Here is a 26725-nt window from a genome sequence, read left to right on the forward strand (position 1 = left end):
GGAAACCAAATTCATTACCTCGAATGTTGATGATAAAGAGAGTCAAGCAATTTTTCTTTCCTTTCCTATATGAATCTACCAGTAGATGAGAAAATAATAGCTATGGGGAAGCTATTCCAGTTTAATGAACAAGAAATGATATATTTAGTATTCAACGTGAGTATGATCAAACTTGCCATTTGCAGAAAATTTGCAGGTAAAACAGAGGACAGGGAGACATTGAAATATGCCATGATTATGTATTAGCTGATCTGGAAAAACAGATCAAATATTCTAGGTCTTTCAACAGATCAACTGTAAGAAGTGATGAGGGAACCTATAGATTAAAAAGAGATTGAAAATGTAGTTGAGGGAGAGATGAATAGGCTGAGCACAAAGGATTTTTAGGGCAGTGAAAACACTCTGTATGATGCTGTAATGATGGATATGAGTCATTATGCATTTGTCCAGACCTATAGAATGTACAACACTTAAGATTGATCTCTAAGGTAATCTGTGGATTTTGGGTGATTATGATGGGCTGGTGTAAGAAGTTCATCAGCTGTAACAAAAATACCACTCTGGTGGGGATGTTGATAATTGAGAAGACTATGCCTGTGTTGGGGTCGGAAGTATATGGGAAATTTCTTTTCCTTTTCTTCAATTTTGTTGTGGATCTAAAACTGCTCTAAACGTATAACAGCCTTTTAAAAAAGAGAGATTTAAAAGGCATAGAAAATGAAACAAATAGGTGCTCAAGACTAAACTAGTTTTCTGTGGCTGCACACTTGGGTAATAAAACTATAAAGAAAAGTAAGGACATGACTACTGTGAAGTCGAATTAATACTCTTGTGGAGAGGAAGGGTTCTGGATGGGATTGGTGAATACCTTCTCAGGTTGTTGGCAAAGTTCTTTCTAGACCTGGATGACGGGTACTGGGTAACCACATAGTAACTAAGTAAGTTATATATTTGTCTTATGTGATTTTCTATCTGCTTTATTTTATAATAAAATTTAAGAACAGGTTATCTATAAGCTTCTCAGTAGCTAGAGTAAAATGAGTCACTAGCATACGCGATTGGAAAGGTAGAAACATACGAGCTCTTTGCACAAGAAGGTTTTCATCATACTAAATTTGAGAAGAAATTTTAATGTAGAATCTATAAGGGCTATAATGGGTATTGTTTGAATTTTTTTTTTTTTTTTTTTTTTTGGTGAGTGTTATTTTCATATTACTTTTACATGGTTAGCTTTATTTAAAATTGGGAGCATATTTCAGTAAAGGTAATTTTACAAATGATTACGCTGATGTAATTCAAGATGGAAATCTCGAATCTAAAATAAGGATAAACTCTGTGTGTCTTAACTGGTCTTCCTCTAAGCTAGTGTAGTTTTTGCTTTTGATAAGCGCATGTAGATGAGCACAGTACCTAGGCACTACTAGGTGTTTAGTAGATGTGTGTCAAATAGTATTATTTATTATAGAATAATAATTGTGTGCTATTTATGATTATGATGCTTTTGGTCAGTTCTCAGCAAGGCATGAGCTTTTAGCTGCTCTTCCAGTGATAAAGGATTTGTCCTTAAACTTTCACATTTTTTGAATTCCTTTTGAGATCAACACCAGAGCATTTGCCTGAAAGGCATTCAGTTTAAGGATACAAACTGATTGTGGAAGGAGTAAGTTAATTGACCACCAGTATGCCCTTGAGTACAATATCCATAACCTTAGATCTGTTAAATTCTCCAAAGAGATCTCATGCAAAAAGTGAAAAAGAGTCTTACCATTCAGTTCTGGGAAAAGCTATATAATTGCTGATTGTCAGTCTTTTTTTGTTAACTGAAATACCCAGATAAGCTATACAATTCCCATGAAGAACTTGAAAGATTCATTCCTTCCCCTCTTCCTTAGAAAAAAAACAACAGATATTTATAGTATATACTTAATTATTTTGTATTTGTATATCATTCAAAACAGACTTCGTATAAGCTGCGGGTAATAGTTTTTAAGTGTGTCAATTGTTTTTGGACACAGATAACTCAAGGTTCTTATATGTATTTCCTAACATGAATTAATAATGCCTCCTAAACACTGTCCCTGCAGAAAGTACAATACTTTTAAGACTCTTATGTGCCTTCTGAGGTAAAATGCAGAGTTCTTTCTTCTCTATTACAGCAGGGGGAAGACTGTATTATTTATCTTTAAGAAAAAAAAATTATCAATATACTGTTAAGATGGCATTTCTTCTTGAATTGGTCTGTAGATTCAACAGTCTCAACAAAAATTCCTAAAGGCTTTTATTGTGGGTGTGTGAATGTGCTTTTTTTTTTTTTATGATAAGTTGAATCTAAATTTATGCGGAAATGCCTAAGACCTGTTAAAATAGCTTAATTGATTTTATATAATTAAAAAAAGTATTCCACTTGATTTCAAGACATACCATAAAGGTAAAATAATTAAAACAATGAAGTATTAAAAATCTGAGGATAGTTAGAGATCAACAGAATAGAATGGTGTTCAGAAACAGGTTCACATATCTATGGCTGATTGACTTGAACATAGGTATCTGGGATGTAAATATGCTCTTTTAACCTGACTTGACAAACATTGTAGAAAAATGATAAACTTTAAAAACTAAGGTGACTATAAAAACTCCTTCTGGAAAATTTTAATTCTTAATTACTAGAATTAGGTTTTCAAGTTACAGCTATAAAAAAGACTTCATTTTTTATCAGTGTAATTCAGTAGAAATAGGAAGTGTGATGGAATGGTTGGAGGCAAGTCTAGAGAGATGGATAGGAAGGAGCCACATCATGTAAGGTCTAATATTCTAAGATAGGGCATTCGAATTTTCTCCTGAAAAGTATTAGGAGTCATTTCAAGTAGTAAATTGACATGGCTGGATTTGTCTTTTAGAAATGCCATTTTGGTAGTTGTGTAGAAAATGATTTAAAGACTAATTATTTCAGTTCCTTAAATCTCCCAATAAATTGTCATTGTTTTCAGGATAAAGTACAAACTCTATTGTAATAAAATGTTCCTTTCGTTACTTCTTTCTTTCCTTTCCCATAGGAAGAGAATGAGGTTGAGTTCAGCTTTGGACATGTTTGTGCTTGAGTTGTTTACAGAAAACTATGGTGACAAAGTCTAGAGAGCTTAGCAGAGTAGTCTCAGAAGGAGATATAATGTATAGTTATTATCAAGTTAATGGTTATTGAAGCCGTGTACTATAAACATAGGGGAATTTATATCAGTGCTAGAGACATAGGCAAAGATAACAGCCACATTCCAGAGACCTTGAAGAATTTCTCCAGGGTTCAAGATTGAAGGATGTCCTAATCAGACTGAGCTGGTGCGTCACTGACCCATCCTTTGCTGGCCTTTCTGTCTTTTATGACATAGCACTGCTGTGTGATATGTGGGACAGTTGTTGAGAATTAATCCTAAGAGTTTTCATCACAAGGAGAAAAAATTTTTTTCCTTTAAATTGTTATCTATATGAGATGATTGTTGTTAGCTGAACCTCTTGTGGTAATCATTTACAACAGATGTCGGTCTCCTTAGTAGAGATCCATTTTTTACCTCCTATTGTTGTGGCACACTACCAAAGAACTGCACTTTGTGCCTGCTGCTGTTGTTTTCACCACCCATGATCAAGTCCTTGAAGTAACTTGCATTTCCAGGGGGATACCTTCTTTGTGATCCCAGCCAGAGAGAAGAAAGGTGAAGACTGAGTCTAGTTATCTTTACTTTCAGGAACAAGTCTCCATTGGCTGGACAAATTAGTAAATGACCAAAGAATTTGACAAGAACGAGTGACAGCCTCCTTAGCTCTGTTATTTACATTTAAGAAAATTAAGTTTTTTATCATACATTCCCTGAGTGTCTAATGTCCACCTAATTTTGCACATAGTGTTGTGTGAAATCCTGGGGAATATAAATAAGCCAGAGTCTAGTATTTACTTCATTTTAATAAGCTGTTTTAAGAACTTTTTAGTGATTTAAAAACTACCAAATGAAATGATCACTTTAGATGTAAAATGTTTCCTATCTCAGAAATGTTAAAATATTGAAAACGTGTCCTGAAATTGAGGACTCATTTATGAAATGAGTTTATTAAGTATCAAGCATAATGCTAAATGCTTTTAAACATATTATCATTTAATCTTCGCAATAAATCAATGAGGTTAGATTATTTTCATTTACAAATGAGGAGAACAAAGCTTGCAAAAATAATGTAAGTAGTAAGTGTCAGGGACACTCAGCTCTGTTTGATTTCTTATCAACATATAAATGTTTTTACTCAATATATAAAATGAGTGTATCTTTTAAGGAGGGATTTTGTTTTTCCTATTTGTTTATTCTATGGTATTTACTTCATTAGATTAAATTTTAACTTTTTATTTAATAACATACAAAGGACTTAAAAGGCTTTTTTCTCTCCAAAGTTTTTCAAAGATCTGATACGCAGTTCTTTAAGTTTGTTAATAAAGCGCTAAGTAATTTAGTTTCCAGTATTCTCTATTTTTCAGTTGTGTTGTCTTTCTTGGCAACTTCTCAGCACTCTCTCTTTATGTCCTACCATAATGAATTTTGGAAGACATTGTGAAAAATGCAGATCTATTTAAATTTGGACTTAAACTGTGATATCACTTCTATAAATGCCATAATCACTTTAGTGAACTTAATAAAGCTTTTTATTTAAAAAGTGGAAGAAACTACTTCAGTAGATGTCGTGACAGTTCCTTTTGGGAAATAAGAGAGAAAAGTAATCTGCTAGGGAGGAGGAAATTAAGAAAAATGAGAGGAGCAAATTGGTGATGTGAGCTGGCAAAATAGGTATGAGGTTCTAAAACAGAAAGTTTGTTTGGTAGACTAGTCATGCTAATCTTGTATTCAATTTTTAAATATCTGGCCCAAATATAAAACACCTAGGATCATTTCATGCACATAACCTGCAAATTCTTAGAGAAAAAAATATTTTATTGATTTCAAGTTTATTTTACTGGCAGTATCTTAGATATTACAGATCATCAGATAAGCTCAAGGACCTAAAATTGGATTATCTTCCCTAAAATAGGTGATACTCTGTATTTCTCTTTAGTTGCTTACATCCTCCCACCCATCCTCCTTCTGTCTTTTCCTCCCTCCAAGCTGGGATATTTATGAAAATATTGTATTTGATATCATGAAAATGTCACAGCATTTATTTTCTTGAATATTATTTTGGCTCAAAACATTTTTTGATCATTATTCAAGAGTATTTCTAATTATGTACTTCTCCATGATGCTGAAGAGTTCTGTGCCTTGAGTACTAATCAGGCTTTCTACCTTTTTTCTCATATAGCATGGCTTGCTTTTGAAATTTTTAGGTCTGTTTTGTCTCATGAACACATTCTGCCAGTAGTAGGACTTTCTTTTTGCTACATGACTTGTGAAGGTTAAGTAACCATGTAGCAGAAAGCCAGATGAGATGATCTTTTGTTAGAGCTAGACTGGGATTTGCAGAGAAAGCTCTACCAGAGCGCCTTTTTTTAGCCTTGTGTATGTTTTTACTTTCAGTTACCAAAACCATAAGGAATGATGAAATAAACAGGCTCAGATGTTTGCTCTTTCACATCAAGAAGGGAAAAACCTATTGCTGATTTAAAACTACTTCCTAGCGCCAGCTGTAAACTCCAGGATTTTTCTTTTTGCCCATGTTTCTCCTTCTAACGAGATGAATTATGTGGAAGGATGGAAGATGTGAGTCTAGAGATGGAAACTTGACCACAGTGCTAATACTTGGGCCTTCTCTGTCTGGAAGCTTCTAGTGAACCTGGGGCCTGCTGCCAAGTTAGGGACCATTCTAAAGTGCTTAGTTTGGAGGTTTTGGACACCATGGAAATATATTTGAAATTACATTGTGACTTATTTTTCGCAGTTGTATTTGACTTTAAGTTATGTATTACTCAAGGTTTATATATATTAATGTGGCTTATAGGAGCATATTAGTGGGAGAGATGAAGTTTTGATAAAAGAAGAAAATATAGAAATGTTTGCGTTTTTCTCTTTGTGTTAATAGGCAGGCAGTGGTTAAAGGTTCCCTTCCACATCCTTTTGCCTTGACGTTATTTGAGGACACATTGTACTGGACTGATTGGAATACACACTCCATTTTGGCTTGCAACAAGCACACTGGCGAGGGTCTGCGTGAAATCCATTCTAACATCTTCTCTCCCATGGATATACATGCTTTCAGCCAGCAGAGGCAGCCAAATGGTAAGTGATCTTGATTTTTAAATTGCAAGTTGGAATAGCTTTGTAGCACTGTGATGTCTGGTGTTCCTGAGAGGCAGGAGGAAGAAGGACATATCTGGAGGTAGTGGGGAGAAGTAAAAAATAGGGAAAATATCAAAATATAATTCAGGTTAAACAACAACCTAAACCATTTGTAACTTGATATCTATTACTACAGACCCCCTCTTAGCTCCTTGTTTGAGTCTAGGGTTATGGAGGTAGAGAAGAGAGAGAAATAAGTAAGAAATTGAGTTAGCTCATACGCTAAGCTTATACACAATGCATTTCTTGCTTATATTATTTCTCTCTGTGTTTGATTTTGTTTCATTTGAGTATATTTAAAAACACATACTTTTTTTGAATGGAATCTTCTATTAATCTGACCGGTGGTGTTAAGTACCTCAGGTTGCTGAATAAAGTACCTGCTTAAACTTTTCTGTGCATACGCCCTAGCCTCCTTTTTTCTTAGTTTTGCTTCTAGTTTTTGGTCAACTTTTACAATGACTTGGACTGTGACTGCTGAATAACAATGGCTTGTAAAAGAAGACAAGAATTAGGTTTAAAAAGGAATATGAGAATGTTAAGTGTTTGGCACTTGTGTGTAAATACATATTTGGCATGTCTCTGATTGTATTCCATAGCCAAAAATAAAGGGTTTTTGGATTATGCATTGCTTTGTATTAGCTCCTTCCATTTAGGGGGTCGTATCTTTAGATGTTGAATTTGTTTTATTAGAATTTTATTATCGTGAGTCTATAAAAATGTTTTTAAATGTATGCATTACTCATCTGTTAAAAAGAAAATATTTAGTTACTTGTATGAATTTTTAATTATCATGGTTAGCCCTCAGAAAAGAATTTACTTATTTTTTTCCTAAATTGCACTGTTGATTCTTTGTTTTACTAGTTTGAGAATTTGCAGTTATCTTTGATATTATTTCCTTTTATCTTTCATATTTTGATTTTTCATTGATAATTATGTTGATATTTTCTATGAATATTATTTAAATGAATCCCTTTCCTTAGTTTCTACAAATTTGCTAATCTCTGCTTCTCAGTTTTCTCTTGTTTAATCCATATCCTTATCTTTTTCATGTTAATCTTTTCAAAGTGTGATTTTTGGTCATTGTAATTACTTTTCTGGACTTTCAGTGCCCTCAGCCACAGTCTGTTCTCATTCACATTAAGTTCTTATTAGTCAGTGGGAAACCATAATCTCTAGTTAGACTAGTCACCTTATTGTCTCCCAGTGTACAGCCTCCAAGCTTATATTCATATGATTTCACTACACTTGAAATGTCCTCTTACCTATTTTTTCTATCTTTTTAAATTTCCGGTCATGTCCTACCTCCTCCATGAAACTTTGTTTTTTTTCAGTGTTTTACTGCCTAGTGATTTATTTCCCATTTGACTCTATTTATTTGCAGTCCGTATTGTCCAAAATAGCATTTAGTTTCACTGTTTTATTTTATTGTATTATTTTCTAGTTTTATTGTTTGTACCGACTAGATTATAAGCTCTTTCAGGGCAGGGGCCACCTGCTTTGTTTCTTTTGTATTCCTCTTGGATACAAAATGCTAAATTCTCACTGATTAATTCCCTTCCTTGCAGATGGTCTGGTAGTCAAGCACCTGGATGACATTTGGTAATAATTCGGTTTATCACAGTTGCTTATGTTATGGTTGTTAACCTTTGTGTACCTAAAGTGAGGGAGGTCATCTGTAATCATTGGTATTAATCAGTGTGATTTATATTTGACAGCTACAAATCCATGTGGAATTGATAATGGTGGTTGTTCCCACTTGTGTTTGATGTCTCCAGTCAAGCCTTTTTATCAGTGTGCTTGCCCGACTGGGGTCAAACTCCTGGAGAATGGAAAAACCTGCAAAGATGGTAAGAAGATGGTTTCTAAAAAGGAAAAATTTTAGGTAGCAATTGGGATTCTTTATAATTTATTTTATTTCTCTTTAGTAAGCTCTGTAGGTTACAATGCTTTAGGAGACTAGTCACTTAACCTTAGTGTTCATATTTGGTTATATAACAGGAATGTTTTGTGTTTTATGACCTTACATAGTATTTTATAAATTAATATTTAAAATTTTTAAATATTAAAAATTTGGAAAATATTAGGAGGTGCTCTTTCTTTTCTCTATCAAATCTTACAGATATATTCGTTTCCTATGGAAATGAGTATTCTCAAAGCAGACATTTTTAACAGTAGGTAGCACTTGTATATAAAGAACTTCTGCAATGAAACGAGGTTTATTAAATTTTTAACTATAAAGATTATCATGGGGTATATTTTCTAAAAATGTTTGAATAGTATTTTTGATTGCCTTTTAACAACAGAGAAGTGCTTTCAGAAAAAGAAAAAATTCCATATTGTACTGTCTAAAGCAACCTCTTTCTATACTTAACACCTACATTGCCTCTTCTCCTTACTTTCTTAATTCCCTGTAGAGAGAGGGCATGTTGGAGAAGTATACTGATTAGGACATTTCAAGGGACTTCTGGTTTGGGAGAACACCAGTTCTTCTCTTTTTCTTCTTAATGAGAATGTTATTCTTCATTCTTATCCCTATGGATCACCATCTGGTTCTCTAGCCACCAGCAAGACCTGGTAAGAAAATTGTTATATTTAGCAGTGGCTTCTTTATCCAACTCTAAAAAGCAGAAGCCTTTATTTCGGATTGGGTTAGAGAGTTCCTGGCAAGGGGGTCAGAGAGTCAGAGAGATGGAATTGAGCCAGTATACAGGATATTTGTCATGACTTGGCATTGATAAATTATCCTCATAGTCAAAGGTGAAGCTGGCTGACTCCTGTCAGACGGTTTCCATGGCAAACAATAATTTGGTTTCAATTTAAAACAAAAGGTTTTTGTAATGTCGCTTTTTTGTTTAAAAATGTAGCTTGACTTTAAAACAGAGGATTTGTTTTAGCAATAATGGTCTGTCTATTCCGTCACAGTGTGCAAATGTACACGTTTAACACGTATTTTGAATTTCAGATATATATTTGGCATGTACTAGCCTTAAGTTAACTATTCTGTTTTGATCACCTTGCTCAAATTAACAGCTTCACTTTCTATAACGTCTTTGTTTGCAAAGTTTTGGGCTGGCTCCTTTTGGTAGTTAGCAGAGGCAATGAATTTTACAAAGTTATTCCTCTTTGGTGCCTGCTGTGGCATTTAGGACTGTATTTTCTCCAAGATAGAGTTCATTTGTAATTAGTCCTACATTCAAAAAGCTGATGTTGAAAGCTTTACTGTTTTCATTTTTTTTAACTGTAATTCCAGATTGATGCTTGAAGTTTAATGCCAGTATTTTCTTTTGGACTCATTTCTTTGGTTAGGAATCTTTTTTCACTCTTTCAGATGTCAACTTGCTTACTATCTTTTATTAGCTTTTGTAGTTAGATGAATTTTTGCTAGTGATTTACTTGAACATTAAAAATCAAAACAAAAAAAGATTGAGCTTAATATTCTCATTCTTGGCTGTGTTTTTATTGAATACTAATTTGGGTTTAAAATATTTCATAAATCTGATTTAAAGAGTAGTGAAATAAAAATTTGAAAATATTTTCTAATGATAATAATTTATTAGCTAATATTTATTGAGTACTTTTATGTGTAGTACATTCCTGAGTTTTACATTTATCTCCTTTAATCCTCACAGCAACCCTAATAAGATCCAGATGAAGAAATTTAGGCTTAGAGAGAGTAGATAGTTTGCCTAGGTTTGTATAGCTGCTTGAATCCAGTTTTAGCAGATCCACAACTCTTACTTTTAACCACTGTATTAGATTTATCTGATTCCTTCTTTCTAGTGCTGCTAGCCTTCTCCATAGCCTCTTTCGTCCTAATTCTGTCAGGCATTGTCTTATAGATCTCTTTGTGAAAACAGCTTTACGAAGATATAATTTATAGATCATAAAATGCAGCCAAGCCATTTCAAATGTATAAGACGGCGATTTTTATAAATTTACAGAATGTGTAACCATCACAAACCAATTTTAGAACATTCTCATCAGTCACTAAAGGTTATTGTCCTAGATTTCCTTACCTTTTTAAGCATATTTTTGAACAAAGAATCTATATTATGTATCTTTCCTCCTTTAATATTTAGCTACTTAGCTTCCTAATCATTACTTTTTATTCATTATACCTTTAAGTAGCTGTTTTAATTCTGGGCCTGTATAATGAATGAAACCAGAGAAGGAATCAAAACTTGATTGGGAGAGCTCTGCCATTACAGAGCTTCACCTCATAATTAAATTCCTATTTCACTGCATTACTTTACATTTCCACCCTAAATAGACCCTTGTATCTTTTTGTACTCATTTACTTTTCAATTCCTGAAGAAGTTCTGCATTCTTTATTTAGAGTGGCTAAATTTTGCCTACAGGTTTCAATTCTTTTTTTCCCCCCTATATTTTTCACTTTGTTGTCCTAGGTGCCACTGAATTGTTGCTTTTAGCCCGAAGGACAGACTTGAGACGCATTTCTTTGGATACACCAGACTTCACAGACATTGTTCTACAGTTAGAAGACATCCGTCATGCCATTGCGATAGATTATGACCCTGTGGAAGGCTATATCTACTGGACTGATGATGAAGTGAGGGCCATACGCCGCTCATTCATAGATGGATCTGGCAGTCAGTTTGTGGTCACCGCTCAAATTGCACACCCTGATGGTATTGCTGTTGACTGGGTTGCCCGAAATCTTTATTGGACAGACACTGGCACTGATCGGATAGAAGTGACAAGGCTCAATGGCACCATGAGGAAGATCTTGATTTCAGAGGACTTAGAGGAACCCCGGGCTATTGTGTTAGATCCCATGGTTGGGTAAGAAGCTCTGTTGATAGAAAGTTTTGCCTGGTGTTTCTGTTTTCTACAGGTCTCTAAAAATATTGACAAAAACAGTATCAATCCTGTGTTGGTTTCCAGAAAATAGCTCTTTAATGGTTGTCCATTTTTAGAATGTAGTGATTAGAATAAAATCTCAAGTTAAAGAATTGCTAGTTTTTTTCCTTGAATGTTTGAATACTTTTCTTTCTAAATTAAAAGTCAGTGCTTGCTGACTTTGGGTGTTGGCTGCAGATTTTGCCGAGGTTGCATCATGACCATGAAAAATGTGGAAAGAAATTGTTTTCAGAACTCTTTCTCTTCCCATAAAAGAATTTTGTCCCATTTGCAGTATTTCTAGAATGATATGGTAAAAAATATATCTTTATATATTTATGACTTGATTTCCAAAACTTTGTCAGGATGTGCAGCTTTACACCCAGTCTTTTTTTCCTTTTTTTTTTTTTTTTTTTTTAAGCCATAATACCCTGACTGCAGTCCAGGGAAACAGCTTTCCACATACCCACCGATGTTATTCGTTACTGTGAGATTCATTTTGAGGATGAACATAGTGACAAATCCTTACACTTCAGTGTATATAATGCCTTAGAGCCACTTTTACTCCCAGGAGCCACAAGAATCACTTAGCACCACAGGAAGAGTGAATTATTTTGGGAAATCAGTTTGTTATCTGAATACTACCACTGGGGTAACCTTTTTGGGTTGGATGACAAGCCAGATGACAAAAGAAAGGATCATTCAGGAGAAGGAACCCAAAATATTTTTTAAAAACGTAACTAAAAATGGAATTCTCATTCTTAGAAGTCATTTTCATGATCAGTTCTAGAAAACACTGTTTAATCAGAAAATTTCTTATAAGCTTATACACTGCTGTTATAAATGTCTTAAACATGCTTTTGGTATGGTTAAGTCCTGGTTTTTTTCTCCTGTGGTGTTAATTGATGATAACAGTGTAGTATGAGGGGTGGATCTCAATTTTAGAATATCTGAAAGTTACATTCTATTATCTGTTTTTAGCTCATTTTCTGTATACTTCTATAGGTACATGTATTGGACTGACTGGGGAGAAATCCCGAAAATTGAGCGAGCAGCTCTGGATGGTTCTGACCGAGTAGTGTTGGTTAACACTTCTCTTGGTTGGCCAAATGGTTTAGCCTTGGATTATGATGAAGGCAAAATATACTGGGGAGATGCCAAAACAGACAAAATTGAGGTTTGTTTCTCGCTTTTTCATTTTAAAACCAGTTTTTATAATGGTTTTGAGTTGATGGTAATTTGATACAGATATTCTTACATCTTGTCTGGGGTTCCAGACGTATCTTTTATAGAAATTTTACTCAAATTTTAGGATTCTAGGCATTATGTATTCTCTTGTACCTAACCCTAGGACTTTTGAGCTATACTGGCATGAGAAATGGGTATTCATCTATTTCTAGTTTTAAAAGTTTATGTGAATAATTTTCTGCATTATAGTAAAAGCCACTGCCTAGATTTCCTAGGAGTAGTTTCTGCACAACTCAAGTATTATGCTAAGATCTATACTGGAAGAGCTTGTAGTCATATTAGAAAACAAAGCCCATACATGCTTTTTTTGTTATTGGTGTTGGGAACCAGTGATGGCATATATTAAATATTAAAATTGTTAAATGCAAACAGTTTTTAAATTGATTTATGAACTGTGTGATAGATTAATTAACCAAAGCTAGGGAAAAGATAATTACCAAATGATGGAATTAAGTTGTGGCCATCAGAATAGAATTATGGTGGAAACAACCAGTGGTGAATATTTTATCACAGTGTTTTGTAAATGGCATAAATCTTTGATATTGAGTGTGAAGTCTAAATTTCACAACTTCATTTAGGGTTTGCTAGAGATCTGGGTCTCATACTTAAAACAGAATTTCTATCACAATATTCTTTTGGGGGCTGCATAACCTCTCATATAAGGAGTGGCTTTGAATGGCTCTTCATAGCTACAGCAGAAATCTTCTAATACATAGATAATTTGGGACCTAGAGCAGTTATTTCAGAAAGGTAATTCTGAGTGAGTAATGAATTAAAGGGCCTTCCTTTTAGAATGGAAACTTGGAATGGAAAAAAAAAAAAAAAACATTAGTATTCCCACTAGGCTCAAATACTGAGAACTGCATCTCTTATTCTTGCAGCTGGTTTCCATTAATAGAAAATTTTGCATAGACTAGACTATATAAATTTTCTCCCTGTTGTTAGTTTTTCACTATCCCCCTACCCGCCTTTAAATCCAAGTTAGTGTTTGAGTCTTTAACAGCTGGAGAGCATTGCTAATGAGACAAAGGTTATGGGTTCACTTTTCAGACAGGCTATTAGTTTCACTTGAGTTGGCTTGAATACAAATTGCACACCCATTCTCAACCAGTTCACAAATGTGTTATTGTTGACCAACTGTGTACTGTACATGAGTGTGGAGGTATTACTATTCTTACAAAAACAGTTTAAAGCCCATGTGTCCAAGAAGAATGTACATAAGGGAAGAACACATCATTTATATTAGGGAAGAGCACTCTATTTATTATTTTGTAGGGATTTTTTAAATTCCATATTTGGTCTTTATCTTTTTTAGCTTACTATGCCTGACTGAGTAGATTGTAAATAAAACATTTGTTTTTACGGGAAACAAGTCTTATTTTCCCACTACAGATCACTTTTTAGCACTTTAGAGAAATTTATTCAAACTCACTAGTAGTTCAGGAGAGATTCAGGTAATGAGAATTTATGGAGGTTTTGAGTGACTGTTTAAGAATAAAAATGAAAACACATTACATAACAAAATATATTAATTAAACAGGATTCATTTTCTTAGTTTGCAGTGAGTATATATCTTAAAATTAGTGTTCATTCTGGCCTCTTTGTTCTGCTTTCTCGAGCTATATATGAGTGTACAGTGGTGTCATTTGCTCTTCAATTTCTCCTTCTTCCCTGAGTGGTACCAGCATCCTTAAAGCTATCTTTCAGATCTATGTCTTTTCCTCCAGGTTTGCTGGAATACAGCTGGAGTTAGTGGTTCATTTTCTTCCAGCAAATTATATACACAAAGACCTCCTCTAGTCTTTCCTCTGGAGATTCTGATGAAATTTCCTTAATTGAGCATCAATGCTTTTGTCATTTTCTTTTCACAAACACATTTGAGAAATAGAGAACAGGTATTTTTATTTATTCCCTTAATTTATGATAATGTGTAGAATTAATTTATAGCAAACTAAGGAAAGAGCTCAGTTCTTTATCTAAATTAATCTTGCATAATTGGGGGAGAAAACTGTTGGTTTCCCTTTCTGAGACTAGAAGTGATTATATAAGCAACTGCCATCACCAGCTTTTCATCTTGGTTTACTTAATAGTAGGTAGATTGTGTTGAACTTGAAACATACTTTTTAAAATACTTTTTCCGAGATTATTTGCTAGCTTTTTGTTAGGTAGCAGCTGATCCTCAATACTGATCTGACCCTAGTTTAGGTCACATGTTCTCTTCTAGGCCCATCCTCTTAGAAAGCTTTTCAGCTTTTGTCATCCCAAGAACGAAAGCTGCTTTTTCCTGGGTCTATAAAAAAATCAGATTATGACTTTAACAGCCCTGTTCTTTTCTGGAAGACTTAGAGTTTGCTTGGGATCAAACTGCCCTATATGTGTTTATAGTGCAATGGGGAAGAAAAGGTACTTGTTTGGTAAATTATTATGTAACAAGGTAAGGCACAGTAAACTCTTGTGTTTTGAGTGGATCTTATAGGAAAAGCTTGGAATGTTTGTTCACTATCTGTTCCCTCAATGAAGGTTCCTTAGATCAGGTTCTCACTTCCTTTTTATATAAGGGAGATATAATCAGATGCTAGATATATTGGGGAACTAGGGCTAAGGATTAGGGAAACCAGAGAAAAGTAATGAATGGGAGCTCTGGGTTTCAGAGTCAATTTTTATTGTACAATATTGCAGAAGGAACGAACAGGTTTACCTGAGGTTTATAACCATCTTCTGCAAAGAGGGATGGGATACAGGGAACTGCTAATGACATCAAAATTTTTAAAAGACTGTCATAATATTTGATGCTTTGATAAAAGAATGTGTCTATGAGGATATGTCTGATTTCCTTAATGGTCAGCTGATAGTGACCACTTACCTGTAGGTGATAGTAAAAAGATACATGCCGGTACTTGTTTGTGCTGCTTTCTTGTTATGCTGAAATCATTTCATTGCCTTTTATGAACAAGCTTCTGATTTGGTTGTCAGCACTGGACCTTCCCCGACCCCCTGCCCTGCCCTAGTATTAATACAATGTTCGGGGTCTTCCTTATAATAAAGTACTAAAGCATTAGCAGAAGGGATTATTTCTGTTTTTCTGATAGAAGCATCAGATAAGCCTTTATTTCTGTTTTATAAGACCCTGCAGTAGGCAGAAACACATTGTTCCTTAACAACATTCTGATTTTTCTTGGTTACATTTCACTGCCAAAAACATCTGTTGCACTGAAGGCCTATAGTACTGCTTACCAACAGCAGACATATCATTGATAATTCATAAGTTTAAAGCATTTTACTTGCCATTATAGAAAGTTAAGAATACATTGCTATCTTGTATCTTTTGGGAGATGCTTTTCTCATTACATCTCAGTTTAACTGATTGACAAAATTAATGTGTTTTGAATCACTGGTTTTATCGAAAATAATACTGTCGCAGCTAAATTTTGTTCACAATTTATTTTCTCATTAAATACTTTTTATTTCACTTTTTTCCTTCCTTCATATCTTAGTTTCTGTGGACAAATTCAGTGACACTTAGTAATTAGGGGTAAAAAGAGAGATTTTATCATCTACTTAAAGGGCCTGTAGATGTGTTTTGAAATCCCCCTTATTGTTAAGTTCCCTGCTTTGGAGAATACAATGCCTGCAGGTAGTTTTGTTCAAATCTAATTATACCTGGCATAATTTTGTTGGAAACAGAAATGGAGATTTTTAGAACCTTGAGTACTAAGATATTTTGAATAAAGGGAATTATTGTGTAGGATCTGTGCCGAAAACTTGGCATTTGGTGAATGTTCTATTTCATATTCTAAGGCTGAAATTGCAGTGCTACATTTTACTCTCATGACAACTTCCTGTATTTTATCAATACCCTAATAAGGAAACTTGTTTCTCAAGTATTCATATTTCTTTTTAAAGTAATTTCTTTGTCTAGCATCTTTAGCCTATGTATCATGTAAGTCTATTAAAACACATAAGGACCCATTTATGTTGATTTTTCTTATTGTTTGTTTCTAAGATTACTTCTTCAAGAAATCATAATATAGTCATCTGTTGAGATAAAGCTCTTCTGATTATATGACAAGTTCAAACAAGTACTTCCTTTTGAATCTTTACTAGTTTATAATAGTGTTCTTTAAAATAGATTATAGTATACTTTCAGTTTTAGATAATCAAGATACTGAACCTAAATACTTTAATCTTTGCCCATTTCTACTATTTTACCACACTATGTGTACGTATGTGAATATGTATTTTTCCTGTCACCTTCTTAACATACAATAACAGAAGATGATATTGATAAACTCTGTTGTTAGATTCCACGGCTCAACAGAATACCTGGATTTGGGGACTACATTGAGTTTATAAACATGGTGCTGCCCTGTTATATCATCTTGCATCTGTTTGGAGTATGTCTTATAATAATATATTTTTAAACAACTATTCGAAAGTTACTTGTTCATGTACAATTCTAGCAACATTATTTAACTTGTTATAGTCTATAGCAGCCAAAGTAGTACATCCTCCAGTTATATGCTCAGTTGTCTCATTATCCACTTGACTTTGTCTGACTCTAAAAAAAGTTATTGCATGTACATGATGAGAGAACAGTCCTTGGTGATAAGTGTAATCATGCTTTCCTGAACTGACAGTAATCAAGATGCTTTGCCTCCTTTAGAAATAAGTATAGTTATATCTATGTGTAAGATAATCTGACTCATGTTGGTACTTAGCATTTTAGTGAACACGTTTGAACTTGCTCTTGGATTATTTTTTTAAATGTTAGCATTTACACTTTTTCTTATGTTTTAATATAAAATCATTTAATATGTGGAGACATTTTTAGTTTCCATTTGAAATGTTTAAAACTATTCTTTGAAGCTTGTCAAATATGTCATTGTTTTTTACTAATAGAGTCCATGTAAAACATTGTTTTTAGGAGGTTATTATTTCTCTGTAGGTGGGAAACATTTTAAAAAGGTCACAGAGATTTAATTTTTGTTTTTCAAGGTTTGGAAGGATATGGAAGAGTAGGCAGGTACATACTGGCAAGGATCACAATTTTGAGACTTCGTGGGAGGAAATTTGCAAACCTTTGAGAAGTTAACAGTGACAAGCATTTTAAACTTTTTTTCAATTTAAAGTTATCACCAGCTATTGAAAGATTCTGTGTAATAGTCATTCCTAAAGTAATCCATAATGAACAGTGGATTCTCCTTCAGTTAGACCTGATAAAAATGTTATATGCAGGCCCCATATTTTTTTGTGTTGTCGAACTCTATTATAATCGATTTCTCAGACTCTTCATTCATTTTATACTATAATTTTTTTTTTTTTAGATTTGATCTGAAATAATCTCAGAGAAGAATTAGAATCCCTTTTTTTGTACTGAGATTTTCAATAGACTGGTGTTTAGTACTTCATTTATAATTTTGAGCTGAAATCTGCTGAGACTTGGAAAGTTTGTAAGTAGGAATGAAATTAGAAGCTTTATGCAATTAATATAGCCCCATTCAGAATTTTTTTGTTTGTTGTTCATTTATTTTTGATATTGGATTGACTCACAAATTGGCTTTTATATTTGGTTGAGAATTATAATACTGCTTTTGTGTTTTAGTTACAATGTTGTTCTTAAAATATGTCAAAAACCCCTCTATGCTGCGGTAGATTTCATCTACAGATATTAAGTAAACATTTTATGGGTTTTCAAAGTATTGTTGTTTTTGAATAAAATAAAGCTGTTTTCAGATGTCATAAAATTAGCTATGATTTCTAGATGGTATCATATACTCACTCAAACATTTTTTTTTATTCCAAGTTTTTCTTCCTACAATTCAGCAGTGCTTGGTGCTTTTTGCTTAGTTAGCTTCGTTGGCCCAAGGTTAGATAGCTTTCTATTTAGAAAGAATGGAATTCAAGTTTCCTGATTCCTAATACAGTACTTTTTGTATTATGCTCTGTTGCCTCTTTTTAACTATTCATTTTGAAATAATTTCAGGCTTAAACAGAAAATTTGCAAGAATACTGTATCTTTCACCCAGCTTAGAACAATTATCAACTCCAGGAAGTTAGCATTGATACCATTTCCATTATTCCTGTTATATTTATTAATTGGAATTCTCTCATATGGAAGAACTGTCCCCTTGCCTCTATTTATTCAGTTGTTCATGTATATCAATCTGGATCTATAGATGTTTATTTTATTCTATAGGGTATAGTCCATTATCATCATTATATTGTTATAAAAATTTCCCAGAATTCTCATAAGAATCACCTTCAAGTTGATTCCTATGTCCTTTTCATATGTCTTCATCTTTATTTTTTTAATTGTGATAACACAACATAAAACATAGCATCTTAACCATTTTAAGTGTATGGTAGAATAGGGTTAATTATATGCATATCGTTGTGCAACAAGATCTCTAGAACTTTTTTCTATTGCAGAATTGAAACTCTATACCTATGGAATAACTCCCTTTCCCTTCTCCTCTAGTCCCTAGAAAGCACCATTTTACTTATGTTGCTAAGAGTTTGACTACTTCAGATACCTCATAGAAATGGAATCTTGCAGTTTTGTCTTTTTATGACTGGCTTATTTTATTTCTCTTACTATAATGTCCTCATAGTTCATTCACGTTGTAGCATATAACAGGATTTTCATTTTTAAGGCCAAATAATATTCCATTGTATGTATATACCACATTTTCTTTAACCATTCATCTGTATACATTTAGGTTGGTTCCACCTTTTGGCTGCCATGAATAATGATACAATGAACATAAATGTGCAGATATCTCTTGAGATCCTGTTTTCACTTCTTTTGGAGATATACCTAGAAGTGGGATTGCTGGGTTATATGATAATTCTGTTTTTAATTTTTCAATTCACCCCCATCATTTTTAAGGCATTTTCTGAAAAACAAAATATTCCAGCTTTATGTCATATTTCCCTTGCCTCAGCCCTGGAATCAGCTGTTGCCCAAGGAGCCATGGTTCTTTTTAATGAAGAATACTATTTAAAAATATCTAGGTGTCAGGTGTGCTCATTGATATTGGAGTAATTTACCTATCGACAGTAAGGTATTACTGTTGATTTGTTTTTCTACGCAGAGTGCAAAGAATTTATTCTCGCGGCGCTTGAAAAGAATGAGAGGAAAGGGAGCCATTTTCCTTTATTAATGTGCTCATGTTTTCCCAGTAGGGTTTATTGAAGGCGCCAGGACAATGGGGCTCTCAGAAATGCCTTGCGAAGCAGTTCAGTACAGTTGACTGAGGTGGTGTTGCTGTTCATCATAATGATGCCTTCATCCGAAAATTTGTTCTCAGTTTTGTAGTTTTCCTGAGTAATTCAGGTTTTAGAAAGCTTTGGTCACAACAGCAATTCTTAGCTCTCTCTGAAAAAGAACATGGTAACAGCAAATGTTTAATATTCTAAGCATAACTTTCTTGGAAAAAAAACTACCTAGTGCAACTATGATACTTTCTCTTTTCATATTAAAAAAATCACTTATGTCTTAAACTAGACTTTACAAATAGCCCTGTAATTGCCCTTACTTCTCTTTTAAACAGGTGCATGGCATCGCTTTACTTTACCTACTGGGTCCAAAGCACTTCTCTTTTCTTGTCACCCCAATGAGATAATGCATGAACAAAATGTTATTTCCATGGATATATATTCTGCTTTTTTAATGCTGTGAAATTTTATTTTATAACCTATGAAGCATATCAGTCAGCCCCCAGTGATATCTGTTTGTCTCTCTTACATATAAGATTTAATTCACTACTAGTTTTGGATATTAGCTGGAACATTGGAAGAAGAGTGGTTCATTGTGAGCCTAACTTGAGTTTCTCTTTTGGAAGTACGTATCATTCCCAGTCCAGGTCATTTTATGATGGGTGCCTGGTTGTCCTGTCATTTATTTCTTGAATGTGTCTAGTCGAGTAAAGTTGCATAGCAGCAACTTTGGTAGTAGACTGGCTGCATTCTGAGATTTCATGGGTAATCAATCCTGTCTTGACATTTAATGAACTGATGAAACTGCTCAAAAAACCGGATGTGATGTTTATAGAAGGTTTGCTATTACCTCCTCTGTGTAGAGATAATGTTCTGGTTAACCCACATCTGTTTCCTGTTGTAGCCTATTTTCTCAGTGTGGTTTACAATATTTGGCAATGCCTTAGAATGTTAAATCCATACCACAATGTGGTCGAAGCAGCTGAAACTACTGGAGACTCTGGTTCAGATTTGGAGGTAGATTTTAGAGGTGACAGAAGCCTAATTTCAGTTTAATTAAATCACTCTAAGGTAACGCAGTGAAGCACACCGTCAAGAGGTGCCAGAAGATTTAATTAGTGTTGGCTCAGCTTTTAAAGCACAAGGGTAATCTTTTGGAATCACCTAAAACGGTTCCCTTTTTCTGGGTTCAGAATGTACAAGCAAGCTTTTACCAGCTTAAAACCATATTTACTACCCTAGTAACCTGTCCACAACTGTTGCTAGTTGAGTATGAGAAATGAAATAGTGAATTTCTTTGAGACAAAGAAACATGTTTTTGTTTCACTTTGTTGTTTCTGCCTAGTAGAAATTGTGTAGTTGTAGAAGAGAAATATTTTGGGGAGAAGTCAATTTTCTATTAAAAGTCAACTCTGCACAAATAATTAAAGGAAAGAGATTTCAGAAAGTAATCATTGGACTGTGTATAAAGGGAAATATATATAGTTTTTTAGATGTAAGTTCTCACAATCAGATTTTATTTAAGCTGTTGATCCCTTCTCTTCAGAGGGCTTTCCACATCATATGAACAACAAAATAGCAACTTATTAGTAACAACCCTACCTCCTCCTCCCTCCTCCCTTGGACTTGCTCCTTATCTTTTCTCCCCTCTTTTTTTTTTTTTTTTTAACTTATGGAAAGTTTCAGACATATAGTAAAGCAGAGTAAAGATTTTTATGAACCATCCAGCTTCAACCATTATCAGGACATGGTCAATCTAGAATGCTCTGAATGGGAAAACAAAAGTGGCAAATAAGGATTCTCTTATTAACAAAACTGTGGTTTTAATACTTCTGTTTTGAGATAACCTAAAAGAAATGAAAAAAAATCACACTTTTGTCCTTGTTCTTATAAATCTCAGCTAGCGCTTTGAAATTTACAAATACGAGAAAAGATGAAAAAATAATTTTATGAATTTTTTCATCAGAAATTGTTTTTTGAAGAAATTTTAGCCCATATTAGAATTAAGTATAGTGTAGTTGAGGAGAAAGAAAGACCAAATGGAAGACATTTAATTGTTTGTGTCTCTCCTGAGGCAGATGGGTAAAGCTAGGCATACCTGCAGATGGCAGGTGGCAGAGGAGACAGAGATCTAATTTTGTTGTAAACTGAGTAGTTACTACTGTGAAATTCTAATTCTGCATAATCCTTTATGGTAGCAGTAGTCACATATGGCTGTGGAGCATTTAAAATGTGGATACTCTGAATCGAGATGCTTGAAGTGTAAAATACATACTAAGGCAAACCTAGTATAAAAAAACATAAGCTCTCATGACTAAAATTTAAAATATTGATTACATGTTGAAATAAAAATATTTTGGATATATTGGATTAGATAAAATATATTAAAATTAATTTTACCTGTTTCTTTTAACATTTTATAATCTGGCTAGTAGAAAATTTAAAAATTACACACATGCCTCACATTTGTGACTTGTATTATATTTCTCTGAGATAGCACTGTTCTGGATGCAACCCTGTTGTAAAAACTGCAACCGACAAGAATAGGATAATAAAAAATTAAGAGAAACAGTGCTTACAAAATTACATTTAAAAAATCTTTAGCACATTTTAATTGTTCTATTTGAAATAGATATGATATATCTACCTTTAGTTTGTACTTTATTTATGCCACCCTCCCCCAGAAGACTTAGTTTTTGCTTTTAAAAAACAAATAACTGGAAGAGACTAATATTCTAGTGAGTAAGGCTACAAAATCCTTAGTTGTGGCTTTTAGTTCCTGGCCATTGTGCTATTCTAAAGATCTTTTTAAGATCTTCTTTACCATTTGTTGCTTTTCCTCCAGATGTTTCTAAAAACCTTAATATGTCCTTTGTTTTTTTGCTTCTTCCTGAGACCCTTGCTTGCACTTAGAACAACATTAACACTCATCCAAATCCCAGTTTTGTCAAGGGACCACAGTGAAGATCAGAAAGCATTCCTGATTTACAATTATTTATGCGCAATTCTGAAATCCAAAAAGTTTTCAAAATCAAATTATTTTTGTTAAATCAGTTGGCTGAGAACCTGGCCCGAAGCAATGTAAGACTTTTTGTAATCTTTATTTTTTCTCTTTGTAGAAATATTTATGTATTTGCTGTAAATATATATATATATGTGTGTATATATATATACATACATATATATTAATTAATGTGTTTGGCTGTAAAATGCTTCTCTGGACCCAGGTGGAAGGGATATGCTATGTGTATTGTGTTAACCTTTCTAAATATCAAAAAAAAAAGTCTGAATTTTGAAATAAAGCTGGGTGTAAGACTTTCACTAAGGGATTTTGGACTTATGTTACCATCTCACAGGAATTGAAAGTATTTCCTTTTTCATAATCTGTTTAATTCTATAGTTAAGATGTTTCTATATTTTAAGATATTTACCTTTAGCAAGTACAGTCTGCACACAGTGACAGAGGTAAATGAGGTCTTCTTGAAATACACCTTTGTCGTGTCACTCTCAAAGTGCTTTCAGAAGTTTCTTGTATTCATATTTATTCTTATTCTGGAATTTCATACCTGTAGTAGGGTGGTATCTGCCTGGTACTATCTTCTTTAAATCCCTTTTGTATTTTTTTCTACCCCAAAAAGTTTCTATCAAAGTCAGTTAAACAAAGCATCCTTGACTCCATTTCTTAATACGCATAATTTCTTTTATTCTGGAAAATACTTTTCTTTTTCTGTCAAAATTCTTCTAATTTTTCAAGATGGATTTGAATTCTTACTATTTCCTGAAGTTTCTCCTGGTTAGCTATTGGCTGGAGAAAGCCATATTTGTATGGTTTTAATGTAAATATAATTTACCTCCCCAACTAGATTTTAAGCTGGAAGAGGCCCTGTAATAAACTTAATGGTGATTTGCATTTGTTAGATATGTTTATTAATGTTTGATTGTGGAGGGAGTGGAATGAGGGTCCTGTTGAGCAGCAAAAGTATGCTCTGATCAAATTGTCAAACTTTTTGCTACTTTTTCTGTGCTGTTTTAGTTACTATACAGCTAAGTAGCATAAACAAACAGTAAAAATGGGGGTTAGAAATGGGAACAAGACCCTGTAGTTTTCCACTACTTGGCAGGAAATAGGTCTGTCTTGCTTTTATTCTTCAGTTTAACAATGTGAGGTTATTTTGGTCTTGTATTTCCACATATTCTTTTATATTTGTGCATTAATTTCTATTTTGAAAAACTACATTTTAATTAATTATAGCCATTTAAATATAGCTCTTTACTTTTAAGGACTAAAGCATTTTACTAAAATAATAAAGTAGAAGAACCAGCATTTACTAAACTTCTGATACTGTTATATATTTAATATTATTTAATCCTTAAATAATTCAATGACGTTAAGAGCTATCTCCCTAATTTAGATATGAGAAATTGGCTAATGTTACCCAGTGAGTGACAGGGCTAATATTTGAAATCCAGATCTATCTAATTCTGCCAGAATATTGTTTGCTAATGAGTTTTTCTTAGCAGAAGAATGAAGGGCAACTGCTAAATAGAAGGTGCTTAATTATGTAAACTGAAAAGATGTTTTGGAATTGTGGTTTTGTTATTTTTCTCACTGCAGTTTTCAGTTTCATTCTTTGCCCGTTATCCAAATTCATACTTAATTAGCAGTCTTTTGTTTAAGTTTTTCATATATCAAAATGAACAAACAAAAATGTTGCAGGATGACATAGCTGAAAGAGAAAAGAGTTGATCTTGTAATATTTTGAAGTAGAAATTTAAATTTTATTTTTAAAAAGAAGTTCGATATTGGGCATCTATATGCTTTTAGGTTAGCAAATTTTAATAGGAAGGCCAATATTTGGGCATAATAATCAGCAAAATTAGTGTTAAGTTTTTAAATGTAAGCTGCATAACAGTTGACTTAAGATAATACTGAAACTAGCAATAAAATAAAATCAGATGTTTTATATACCTTAAGCTTATAAGAAAGTAGTGTATTAGAGTTTTATAATACAGAATATTTAACACTCTGTATTAGATGCTCTCTGATAGGATGATGGAGAACATAGGTTCACTGTTAAGTATATGACACTATAGATAAGGCAGCAGTACCTCTTCTGGGAAATGCAGTTGGAAATTCTGTAGTAGAAACTTATGGGACCTTAGGTTAGAACTTTAAATATTTGTAATTTTTCTACTTAAGATAATAGTAGAAGCCATAAGCCTTGCTGGGCTTTCGAAGGGTGTTTTACAGACAGAGAAGAACTCAGGAAATCTTGGGAAATATCCACCGAGATTTGAAAAAGGAAGGAGGAAACAGTTAATGAAGAGATATAAAGCAGTCTGGGCTATAGAAAAAGAAATAAGATCATATTGTTCCATAAAAACTCAGTATAGAGTTTTAGTGGGTGGTTAAGATTATCAGATGTTAAAGAGAGGCAAAAGAACACAAGGAGAAAGGCAAGAAAATAGTCATTGACTATTTTCAGTAGAGTTATTTAATCTGACCCATAGATTGGAAGCCATTTATAAGGGAATACATTAAGAGGTGGAGGCAGTTATTAGACTTCATATCCAAAGCATATGGCAATAAAAACAGAATCATTCAACTTTTAAACAGTGTCTTGGAGGGGGGAAATTGTGTTGTGTTAAAAGAAGGACCTGATGGAGAGGAAGATACTGAAGGTCTTGGGAGGAAGGAAATATTTTTGGGAGGAAGTCCTTGTAAAGGGATTGGAGGAAGATACTGGAGTCAAGAGGTGATGTCCATTTTAAGATGGAGGCAAAGGTATAGAGTTTTAAAAATAAACTTCCCTTACCCAAAATAAAAACTTTTCTAAATTATATGCCTAATAAAGGAAAGATTTTTCACACTAATCAGTTTCTAGTCAGTAATAAAATGGAGCCAGAAATTCTTTCTCAGAGTTCTGTCATTAGAAGGGATCAGGAATGTAACCCCTCTCCAAAAGTAGGCAATAGAACACATTTTTACGTAAATTAAAATTTAGGCAAGAAGACCTTTCATTCATTTAAATGGCTAAGCTGTAAAATCTGAGGATAAGATTGTTATAGAAATTTTTGTTTCCATTTTTTGAAAGGTTTCTTAAGTGTCTACCAGTCTCCTTTTCAAAAGTATTTAACAAATATTTATTGAGTTCTTTGTCAGGCTCTTTAATAGCTGTGGAAGACACATAAATGGTTGAGTGAAGGTTCCTGCTGTTCTAGAGCTCACATCGTGGTTAGATATGTTAACAAATTATCAATCCTTTTTTTCCTGCTTAGTCTTTTTATTCTTAAACACCAGAGTAATTTTAAGATATAATGCAGACATCATAAAATATGTGAAGGAATGATACATTGCAAGAAAATATAAATGTAAAGTATCTAAACTCATGTCTCAAAGAGAAATTAACTAAAAAATATTTAACGGAGTTCTAGTGGTAGTAATTAATTCTTTTAAACTCCGTTTTTGACTTTTTTTGACTTTTAAAAATTTATATAAATGTAGATTTATACAGTTGGCTTAATGGAAGTTTTCTTGTTTCTCATATGAGTATTCAACTAATATAATCTCTTCCATCAGATATAGATCAAATATTTATTGATACTTGCAAGTGAAAGGGTATAGCATACTTTTGCTTGCTCAGTTTTTAAGTACTTTGTTCCCCATGTTTGGCTGTTCTTGGAAGGTCAGCATTTGCTGGGCTATGTCTTTAGGAAGACACTGTTTAAAAATTTTTTGATTTTTAGAGAGGAGAGAGTAAGAAATATCTGGCTGTCATTCTATCTAGGCAATCACAGTATTGGCTTACATGGAATATTTCTTACTAATTTTATGGATAAAAAATTAATACTTGCATATAAGATTGTATCGGATACTTTTTAGGTGGGTTGGGGGCAGATATTGTTTACATGTACATATTTTTAGTACCCGATTAACATTTCTGAAGGCTACTTTGTCTGGCCACTCTAAATAGTAGAAATGGGCTACTTTGCCTGGCCACTCTAAATAGGAGAAATGGTCTCAGTTTGTGGCTTGCAGGTTGATGCTTTAGAAGACTTCATCTTTTAGAACAGAAGATTGGTACATGTTGCAA

General features: G+C 33.4%; 1 protein-coding gene across 2 annotated transcripts in view; it reads left to right on the forward strand.

The window, feature by feature from the left end:
- LRP6 (LDL receptor related protein 6) overlaps positions 1-26725 on the forward strand; it is a 133882-nt gene that overhangs the window by 69442 nt on the left and 37715 nt on the right. For both annotated transcript variants that reach the window (XM_016156367.2, XM_016156368.2), the window contains 4 exons: positions 6046-6242; positions 8021-8152; positions 10712-11108; positions 12171-12342. In XM_016156367.2, the coding sequence (XP_016011853.1) occupies positions 6046-6242; positions 8021-8152; positions 10712-11108; positions 12171-12342 (898 nt within the window). The remainder of the gene's footprint in view (positions 1-6045; positions 6243-8020; positions 8153-10711; positions 11109-12170; positions 12343-26725) is intronic.

The sequence above is a fragment of the Rousettus aegyptiacus genome, unplaced genomic scaffold (assembly GCF_014176215.1).
Source record: "Rousettus aegyptiacus isolate mRouAeg1 unplaced genomic scaffold, mRouAeg1.p scaffold_m13_p_2, whole genome shotgun sequence".
Taxonomy (NCBI): domain Eukaryota; kingdom Metazoa; phylum Chordata; class Mammalia; order Chiroptera; family Pteropodidae; genus Rousettus; species Rousettus aegyptiacus.